General features: G+C 39.1%; 1 protein-coding gene across 1 annotated transcript; it reads left to right on the top strand.

The window, feature by feature from the left end:
• Nucleotides 1-3052: 3052 nt before the first annotated feature.
• LOC113234598 lies at nt 3053-4060 on the top strand. Its single transcript, XM_026469951.1, has one exon. The coding sequence runs from the start codon at nt 3053-3055 to the stop codon at nt 4058-4060; it is 1008 nt and encodes a 335-aa protein (XP_026325736.1).
• The last annotated feature ends 7233 nt before the right edge of the window (nt 4061-11293 follow it).

Raw genomic sequence — 11293 nt, 5'->3', positions numbered from 1 at the left:
CAGGTTCGATTCCCGGGCCGGGAGAAATATTTGTATGGCCTACATTTATTTCTCTCGTGAGTTTGGGTGTAATTTGTGGTTGTCTATGTGTGTGTCCATGGCACCCGCGACACAGGGTTTCCCTAGTGCGGGGCTATGTTGATTGTGAGCGTTATTGTGAGCGTTATTATTATTATAGTTTACGTTTCCAAAAAAATTACTTGTTGTAAAGGTAAACAACATAGCTTGAAAGTAACAGAGTCGTTTATCCTGTTGTATAAAAACAACAAATAGTAACATATTAATACACGCTATTTACCGACCACCAAGTACCGATCTATCATCATTTATGCTTGATATCAAGGATATACTACGTCACTCTACTCGAGGTGCCTGTACTCACACGGATTGCATTATTGCTGGCGACATGAACCTTGACTTATTGGAGCGAAATAATAAGTACGTAATAGAATACGAGACGCTTAGGAAATTATGGTTTTGCTGCATATACGGTTTTACAAGAGAAGAGTTTAGAAAATGTGTCTTATCTCAAACGTGCATTGACCATATTTTTGTGAGAAGTGTTAAGTGTGCTATGTCTTCGGGCATTATATTACATAAGCTTGCGGACCATTATCCCGTAGCTGTAGCGTTAGAGGCGAAAAGCGTGAGTAAACCTAAGATTAAAACTGTGACTGTTTGGGACAATCGTGCTATTTGTGAACAATTATTAAGTTTTGACTGGAATAATTTATTGTTACTTGACTGCCCAATAGAGTTATATGGTAGCATCACCCAGACCTTTCATGATATTTATAGTAAAAATAAGAAAAAAATTAATATAATAAGTAATACCCGTACAGACAGCCCGTGGAAAAAAATTAGTGATATGATAATACATAGAGACAAACTCTTTAAAAAATGGAAGAGTGAACCTAATAATAAAATTTTACGATAAGAATATAACAGGTGGAGAAATAAAACGCAGAAATTTATAAACAAATCCAAGAACATTAGTAGAAAACAGGAAATAATTGATGCCGGCAAAGATAGTGGAAAAATTTGGAATGTCATGAATAAATGGCTCGGTAAAGAAAATTGCAGTCTGGATGATACTATCATAAAAAATATGGGAAGTGACTGTAGTACTAAGGAAATATGTAATAGTTTTGCATGTACATACTCTGAGGAAACAGGTAAAATTAAACACATTATGTAGCACAACCTTGTTAAGTAGAGACAGTTATGTCTCTGAAGCAAACCAATCAATGTTCTTTAGGGCTATTGAGTCTAGAATGGTGGATAAAGTAATAGGTTCATTAAATTCTAAAAAGTCGCCAGGAATCGATGAAATAAGAATGTGTGACATAAAATTAATTAAAAATCTTATAAGCCCAGTTTTAGCTAAATTTATTAATACGTTTGTAAACTTGGGGCTGTACCCAGACGCCTTAAAAACCTCAATTATCCGCCCTATTTACAAGAGTGGAAGGGTCAATGATTCCGGAAATTACAGACCGATTTCTATTCTTCCTTCTGTTAATAAAATAGTAGAGCGGGTGATTGTGGGTCAGGTGACTGGGTATATACAAAAAAATCAGGTAATTAATCAGATGCAATACGGATTTCAAAAGGGCAAAAGCACAGATTCCTTGTTGTCAAAATTCAGTAACGAAATAAACCTTAGTCTAAATAAAAAATATCATGTACTAGTTCTTTTCATTGATTTCAAAAAAGCATTTGACACTTTAGACCACGAAACCCTCTTGAAATCCATAGATGCTAGTGGAATCCGCGGAAAATTATTAAGTTGGTTTGCTGACTACTTAAAAAATAGAACTTTTGTAGTTAAAGTGAATGAATATTATAGTGACTTAAAAAATATAAGGTACGGCGTGGCTCAAGGTTCTGTGACTGGACCACTGTGCTACATTCTCCACGTTAATAGTATGCCTAATGTCATTAAAAAATGTAAATGTTATATGTTTGCGGACGATACATGCCTTATGAGCACAGGACCAGACCTTACCCCATTGCTACAACATTTACAGGAAGACTTTAATAACCTGAATAGATGGGCACATGATATGGGATTATTCTAAATATAAATAAAACAAAATTCATGCATATATGTTCAGGGCATAGGAAGAAAACAGTAGTACAACCTTTGCATTTGATAGGTCACTCATTTGAGCGTCTGCATCGCGGTAGCATTGCTTGTACCTGTCCAGCTATAGAACAAGTTAGTAATTATAGATATGTGGGAGCAATGGTAGATGATCGATTTAATTGGTCAATTCATGTAGATGTTCTTTGTACTAGACTGCGACAGATATTAGGTAGATTTAATATGCTTGCCTATTGTACTCCTCGTGCGATTCTGTATACTCTCTATCATGCTCTTGTACAATCTATTATCAATTATTGTGTGGGAACGTATGGTACTACCTACGTGACACAACTTAACAAAATAAGACTATTACAAATACGGTTCTTAAAATTGTTAGCCGATAGGAAAGTGCGTAGTGAGTGTAAAAGAATACATAATTATGATATATTATTTAAAATTTGCAACATAATTCCCGCAGAAAAAAATTTATGCTTTATCAAATGCTGCAAGAATATTCAAGTAATGAGTATAAAGTACCAAAACGTTATAACTATCCAACAAGGCAAGCAGCGGTGGGCAGGTACGAGATTTTTAAAACAAACAATGTGTATGGAAAAAGGACGAAGGACTATTTAATTCCAACATTATTTAATGATCTTCCTTCACACTTAAAATGTTTGCAAGGTAATAAAAGTTAAATAAAAAATGAATTAAAGAAATATTTATTAGATACATTGTAGTAATTTAGGGAGCTGTAATTGAGTAACAGAATGAAATGTTATGTGACGCCGAGTGGCGCCTCGCATGCCGTAGCGAGCAGACGTGTGTTTTATACGGTCGTATCAGCGCTTCGCGCTGTCAGTGTGTGTTACGTATTTTACGATGTCAACGATTGTAAAATGTGGAAGCTGCAACGTTGTAATATGCGAATTACTGGCCTTTGTTCAAAATAAAATACAGGTCATGGATGAAGAGAGTATACGACGTATCTGCACAACTTCTTTCTCGACGGTAGAAGTGACTGAGGCGAAAAAGCTGCTGTGTGATTCCATTCCGAGCAAAGTACGAAGAATCACCAGAAAAGGTGAAGGAAAATCGCAGAGGGATATAGAAGACATCATATGTCTTTTTAAGGAAACTGACCCTGACTTAACCCCTATTTTTGTGGCAAGGGACCTAAATAAACTACCTCCCATCACCTTCGATTATGTGGACGCATCAAAGCTTTTAAGGGATATAAATTTACTACAACGTGATCTAAAGCAGGTGCAGGATGCTTATGTATCTAAACAAGAATATTCAAAACTCAGAATAGAGCTGGATGCTCTCAAATCCGCGTCACTAGTGAATAATTTCAATAATACGTGCAATTTTAACGAAAATCTTAACGTTAACCAAAGACTAAGAGGCGCCTATTTGTTGAACAATTCGGATGTCGATAGTGGCCCCATGGGTATTAATTTTTCCGATATTGGAGAATCTCGCAACCCGGAGGTAGATCTGAAAATCGGCATCCAGCGGACACAGGTAATGGACGCCGCTGTGCCGAGTGTCTGCGATGAATCACCCGCACGGCCGATGCTCGCATCGCCGCCCGCGCCGGAGCCGCGTCAGGCAGTGTGTGACGTAAGCGATCAGCTGAGTGCGCCTGCGAAGAAAACTTGTTTCTCGAGTGCGTTTGTCGCGGAAGCAAATGTTGATAAAGGAAATGAATGGATAACAGTGATCAATAACAAGAAGAAGTCTAAACGTTATGAAAATAAAATAGGATTGGCAACACAATTATCGAATTTTAAATCAGCGAATTTAAAAGTGCCTATATTCCTATCAAATGTGCACAAAGATACTAAACCTGAGGCAATAAGTGACTATGTTTACAAGCAAACGAATGAGAAAATATCTTTAATTGAAATAGCACAACGCAAGGAAAGAGGATATAATGCGTTTAAGATGTTTGTTCCTCGGCATTAACTATACATGTTTCTTGAAGAAAAATTGTGGCCTGAAGGAGTAATATTCCGTCGTTTTATAAATTTCAATTACCAAGTAAAGCACCGTGTCGAGGCTAGCAAACCAGGTCAAAATGAACAGCAACAAAGAGATTGTACCCAGTAACAGCTTTGTTACATTTAACTGTAAATCGGTGAAGAGATCGGTCGAAGGAATTCGTCAGTTATGTAAGACAGCTGACTTAATAGCTCTACAGGAAACGTGGCTCTTACCGCATGACCTGCCGTACCTTGCGAGTATAGACGCTGTCTTTGGGAGCACCGGGACGTCTGCTGTAGACACTACGGCTGGAATGCTGGTAGGAAGGCCCTATGGTGGGGTTGCGCTGCTTTGGAGAAAAAGTGTGTTTCCCTGTGTATCGATAATACCGTGTTCGAGTGCTCGTATTTGTGCCATTAAAATTGATCTGAATAATCAAAAGTTTATAGTGTGTAGTGTATACATGCCCGTTGACTGTAGTGAAAACTTAGCAGAGTTTACAAATTGTTTGGGTCATTTAAGTGCCATAGTTGAGGCAGGTGAATGTGAGGCTGTGTTTTTATTGGGTGACTACAATGCACACCCAGGTCAGCCGTTTTTTAATGAGTTAAAAATGTTTTGCTCGGAACAGAACTGGATTTGTGACGATGTGAGTAAACTAGACTCTAATTCATTTACGTATGTGAGTGATGTGCATGGGACGGGGAGGTGGTTAGATCACTGTATAGTTACTGAATCAGCGCATAAATTAATAACTAGCACCAGAATTTTATACGATGTATATTGGTCTGATCACCTCCCACTCCTTATTGAATGCAGGCTTAATTGTGTTGTACCTAAGGTCAGTCCTAAGAATACATTTTGCAATGAAGTTAAATGGGGCAATAGAACTGATGAGCAAATAAATCTTTATACAGAATTATGCAATAGAAACTTAAAACTTGTAGACTTTCCATCAGATTTTATAAAGTGTAGTTATGGCTACTGTAATGACGTGTGTCATAGAAATGTTATTGATAACTTATATAAGAATATAGTGTCTATTTTATCATCTGCAGCAATTGATACCAACAAAAGAAATGTTTGTAAACAGAAAAAACCTGCCATAATAGGGTGGAACAAGCATGTCAGTGCGGCACACAGAGAGGCCAGGTCCAAGTTTAAGATGTGGGTTGTGTACGGTCGACCGAAACAGGGTTTTGTTTATGATGAGATGGTGGACAGCCGGCGTGTGTTCAAAAGTAGATTAAAGTGGTGCCAAAATCATAATTATCAATTAAAAATGAATATTTTGGCGATTCATCACTCGAAAAACGACTTTGGAAACTTCTGGAAGTCTACGAAGCGGCTTAATACCGGACCTGGTCTCCCAGAGACTGTGGGCGGGGTGAGTGACGTAAAGCTAATTGCTAACCTTTTTAGAGAGCAATTTACGATCTCATCACCGCTGGGACCATCGTCAGTTCTCACGCCCAGTGCTGAGACCAAGCGTGATCCAAATGTAGTTATCAGTGGAATGACAATTGCACGTATCCTAAAAGCTATGTCAACAGGTAAATCTCCGGGTCACGATGGTCTCAGTATTGAGCATCTAAAGTATGCAGGTGTACATCTACCCAGAGTGCTAGCGCTTTTATTTAACGTTTGTATCGCACATTCGTACCTGCCCGGGGACTTGATGAGAACCACAGTGGTTCCTATTGTAAAGAACCGTACGGGTGACCTATCGGACAGATCCAATTACAGGCCAATATCCTTGGCAACGACAATAGCCAAGATATTTGACAGTGTGCTTAATTCTGTATTGGAAGAGCACTGTACGCTCCATCATGGACAGCATGGCTTTACGCGGGGGCTGTCAACGGAGACTGCAATGTTGAGTCTAAAGCACACTGTCAAATACTATACGGACAGGCGTACACCTGTGTACGCCTGTTTCCTGGACCTCAGTAAAGCTTTCGATCTGGTCTCGTATGACATCCTGTGGCGCAAGTTGAAAGATGCGGGACTACCTGATGGCTACACAGACCTGCTAAAATTTTGGTATTGTAATCAGGTGAGCTATGTGAGATGGGATAATGAATTTTCCGAGCCGTACAGGATGGAGTGCGGTGTGAGGCAAGGGGGATTAGCCTCTCCGAAGCTCTTCAACCTGTATGTAGACGCATTGGTCCGGGAGCTCAGCGGCATGCATGTCGGGTGCCACATTGGCAACGTGTGCGTCAACAATATCAGTTATGCGGACGATATGGTCCTACTGGCACCCTCGGTCAGTGCATTAAGAGCGCTTCTCGGAGTCTGTGAAAGTTTCGCTGCCTCACATGGCTTATTGTACAATACCGATAAGTCACAGTTCATGGTCTTTAAGGCTGGTAATAAATGTCCTAACATTGTACCCCCTATAAGTCTCTATAACGAACCTTTAGAAAGAGTTTATAAATTTAAATACCTTGGACATATTGTTACTGACAGCCTTAGGGACGATGAAGACATTGATAGGGAACGTAGGGCACTGTCGGTTAGGGCGAATATGTTGGCACATAGGTTTAGTAGTTGCACGGATACAGTTAAAATTACACTTTTTAAAGCATACTGTACATCATTCTACGCGTGCAGCTTATGGACCAACTATACCAAAAAGGCCTACAGTGCCCTGCGTGTCCAATATAATAACGCCTTCAGGGCGCTGTTGCGGCTGCCGCGCTTTTGTAGCGCTTCTACGATGTTTGCGTGGGCGGGCGTAGACAGCTTTGAAGCTATCATGCGCAAAAAAAGCGCATCAATATTATACAGAGTGCGTGGCAGCAGCCACAGCGTGCTGAGGGAGATGGCTGACAGTGGGGACTGTCCACTGATCGGCCACTTGCTGAGAAGGACGAGGTCACTTTTAGAAATAAAATACTAACATACTCACTAAGTTTGTACTAACAATTTATGGATCACGGTTGTCTGAAATAAATACTTTTTATTTTATTTTTATTTTATTTTAATGTAAGCGTAGCAACCAAACTCTCCCGATAAACTTTTATGAAGTTTGGGAGAACATTATCTTATTTGTAAAAAAATGTAATTGACAAGATAAATAAATTAAAAAAAAAAAAAAAAACTGGTCGTTGTGTCCTGTGAGAGACTTCACTCTAGTTACTAGATGCTTTAAGTGTCAGCAATACGGTCATGCAGCCAAGACCTGTCGTGAGGAGGCCTCCACCTGCGGTCGCTGCGGTGTTGTCAGACACACAATAAAAGACTGTGCAAAGAAGGCCGAACCTCCAAAGTGTGCTACATGCTTGCACTTCAAAAAGACCTGTGACCATCAAACAGGAGATGTTGACTGTCCCGCTAGAAAAATTGCCGAAAAAAGGTCCATCAATTCAATAGATTATGAAGGCGCCTAAGAGCGCCACTTATTAATTATTGTAATAGAACTTAATTCACTTTAACACTATGACGGTTTGATTTGCGACTTAGATAATTTCTCTGTATCCGAGTCAAAGTCTTGTGAAGTTGAAATTTGCAGACAACATCTATTACCGTTTAGCAATCCTCTAACCATACTAACACAAAACATACGCAGCATCTATAATAATTTTGACAATTTCAGTACTTTCCTGCTAATATTAAACGTTAACTGTAATGTCATAGTTTTGACAGAGTGCTGGTTAGATAAATGTAGAAATCTACTACTCATGCCAGGCTATAGTATATACAGCTCTAAGGAAAATTACAACCAAAATGGCGGTATAGTGGTTTGTGCTAAGAATAATTTAAATATTTTAGTTGAAAAACCAAATATATTAGACTACAATCGACTCCTAATCAAAATTGGATCAGACATAGCAATATTAGCTTTATACAGACCCCCCTCTTTTAGAAATACCAAAGGTTTTACTGACTCGCTTAACGATACGTTTCAACTTTTATCATCTTTTAAAAATGTAGTACTAATAGGAGATATAAACATCAACATTTTCCCAGATAGCATCGATTCCTGTGCGCAAGAGTACCTAAACGTATGCTCGTTTCATGGCTTACTTCCTGCGCACACTCTCCCCACTCATCAACGCGGCTCTTGCTTAGACCATATTATGCTTAAATCCATTTTTAAATCAATAGCATTAGTTACTAACTCGACAATAACCGATCATAGAGCCGCCCTACTAACCCTTAATCGTAAATTGCTTAATTCTACTCGCACGCAAATAATTTCTTAAATCAATATAAATAAACTTGTAAAAGATTTATGCAACATTGACTTTAACCCAGTTTATAATTCTGATGACGGGGATTTCTGTATATCCTACTTAGTAAAAAATGTACAGCAATCAATATTAAGTAACACCAACGTCGTACGATTAAATAATAAATATTACAATATCAAGCCTTGGATTACACCGGGATTTATTCGCTGTATGCGACATAGGGATAAACTACATATGAAGGCTAAATGTAATCCAGATAATTTAATATTACAAGCATCGTATAAAAGATACAGGAATTTTTGTAACAACCTTCTTAAAAAAGTTAAAAATAGTTACGATAAAAAGGAATTAGACAAAGCTGGTACAGACAGTAAAAAAGTTTGGAAATATATAAAAAATGTAACATATACATCAAAACAGCATGAATCATCTTTAGGATTATTGAAAGCCCATTCAACTGAGCTGGTATCTGCTAACAGCGCAAATTACTTTTTCGTCAACGCAGGTAAAAATCTGGCTCAAAAAATTAAAACTTTGTCGCTTTCTCCACCACAAAGCACTCAATCCATCTGTAACAAGTCCCTGGGATCATTTGTACTATTAGATACGGATGAAAGTGAGGTTCCAATCAATCCATATTATCTTAAACACAGTTCGGTTTTAGATCCAAATTATCAACACCTGACGTTGTGCATCAACTTACGGATTTTTTAGCAAGGGAACTTGACAAGAGTAACAAAACAGTGGGGATATTGTTGGACCTAGCGAAAGCTTCTGATACAGTTTGTATACCCATCCTATTGCAGAAGCTTGAATCCCCAGGTATAAGAGGTATACAGCTATAATTATTTGCTGATTATCTGGAGAACCGCTTCCTATGTGTCAAAATAGGTGGTGACGTTTTCAGTTCTGATCTCAAGAGTACTGTATTTGGAATTCCCCAAGGAAGTATTTTAGGCCCTACTCTGTTTCTGGTCTACATTAATGACCTTTGTAATCTAGAATTAGATGGTGGGAAGGTCATATCCCATGCCGATGATACTGCTCTGCTTTTTTCTGCTAACTCTGATAAGGAAGTCTATGAGTATGCTCAACGAGGATTCAATGTCATAAATAACTGGCTCCAGCAGCATTTATTAACACTAAACACGGATAAAACTAGTTTCATGCAGTTCTATATGAGAAAACCATAGTCTGTCGTAACTAACACACAACTTTATGCTCACCATTTCTTTTAACTGCTTCCGTGGCCGAAAGGTACCATGCCGGACTGCCACGTAGGGGTCCCAGGTTCGATTCTCGGGCCGGGAGAAATATTTGTATGGCCTACATTAATTTCTCTCGTGAGTTTGGGTGTTATTTGTGATTGTCTATGTGTGTGTCCATAGCACCCGCGACACAGGGTTTCCCTAGTGTGGGGCTATGTTGAGTGTGTGCGTTATTATTATTATAGTGTAGGTGTCGCCACCAGTATGTAAACATTGGCTCTGTTTAAATTTTTTTGTAATATTGATAAAAGTACATATTTAGAAACAAATACAATAAATAATTATTAATAGTGATGCAAATATACTGTGAAAGTGTTTGTGGAGTGTTTTAGCAAAAATTAGTGAAGAACGGCCAATCTCAAATCGTTGTCGGTCAACACCTCATATTTATGATCTTTACTTTGTCATGACAAATACTTACATACTGCATAAACATATTACAGTAATACTTATTCAGTGAAATGGTGTACCTACATTTTTTGACAATATGAAGTGAAGTAGATGTGTAATTTCAAAATTGCTATTTTAACGAACATTTCATTTGAAGATACGTAAAATTGGACTTTGAACCCGAGTCACACTCAAACAAAAACCGCAATATTTCTGACGCGCGTCATCTACGACAACCCTAAAGACAGTTAGTTAGTTATAGATGCGGATCTCCGGTACTGCTACTCAACGCTAGATGGCTGATTGAGTACTTCATGTTAATTATAATATAGACTGTATAGATATTTTTATTTTTTGCACTGAAAGCAGTTGAAAGAGACAATGCCACCATCGAAAGCAAAATCACTGACGAATGCAGCAGCCGTTAGCAGCCTGGTGGAAGTTATTTCAAACTTAAAGTCTGAAATAACAGAAATGAAAGATGAGATAAGGAGTTGTCATGATGTTATTCGTGAACAACAACAACTACTAACATACCAAAACGGATGCATCAAAACGATCCTTGGCATGGTTTCGAGTCTATCAGTTCACCCAACTCTGAATTTGCCACAGCATTTGTCACTCAATGAGTCTGGCCCTCAAGGTATTGTCCTTGTGGGTGATCAACAACGGCCATCAGTTATCTCCAGTGGCACTGTCACACCTATGCCACCGCTCGTGCCAGAATCGACGGAGATGGTGAGCACCGCGCCTGCTGCTGGTTCACAAAGAACTCGTCCACGCCGTGGAACGCCGACCATCCCAGCTACTAATGAGAAATGCGGTCGTTTGATTTCTGATGGGTCTACGCCTGCTACTGCCTCTTTACCCATTGACGTCACTGCAACGCCGCAATACGTTAGTGCGCAGCCTGAACCGGTAGCAACTCCACTGCGGGCCTCATGCCCTTCGGGACTCCGTGCGGCTGCCCCTCGTGTCGTCAGCCTGCATATCTTGAACCTCAGTGTGGATACCACTGTTGAAGACGTCGTGCATCATGTGCGCACTAAGATGGGCATCCCTGTGCCTGTGTGTGAGCAGCTGGTCGTCACCCGAGGTAGCTACTCGTCGTTTCGTCTGGATGTACCTGCGGACAGACTGAGGACTGCCAGAAATATTAAAAACTGGCCTGAGGGAGTATCAGTGCATCCGTTTAATGTTGTGCAGCCAAAAAACTTATCCACGAAGCGTGTCACAACACGTTTAAAGTAGACACTAAATTTGTAATTATTCACCAAAATGTACGGTCTATGTGTGGTAAAACTTCACTATTAAAACAAATGGTAGTAATTATAACAACTTTTTATTTGAGCAATTAT

The sequence above is a fragment of the Hyposmocoma kahamanoa genome, unplaced genomic scaffold (genome assembly GCF_003589595.1).
Source record: "Hyposmocoma kahamanoa isolate Upper Pololo Valley unplaced genomic scaffold, ASM358959v1 85298, whole genome shotgun sequence".
Classification (NCBI taxonomy): Eukaryota; Metazoa; Arthropoda; class Insecta; order Lepidoptera; family Cosmopterigidae; genus Hyposmocoma; species Hyposmocoma kahamanoa.
The sequence above is the reverse complement of the archived record's forward strand: the minus strand, read 5'-3'. Positions and strand labels throughout refer to the sequence as shown.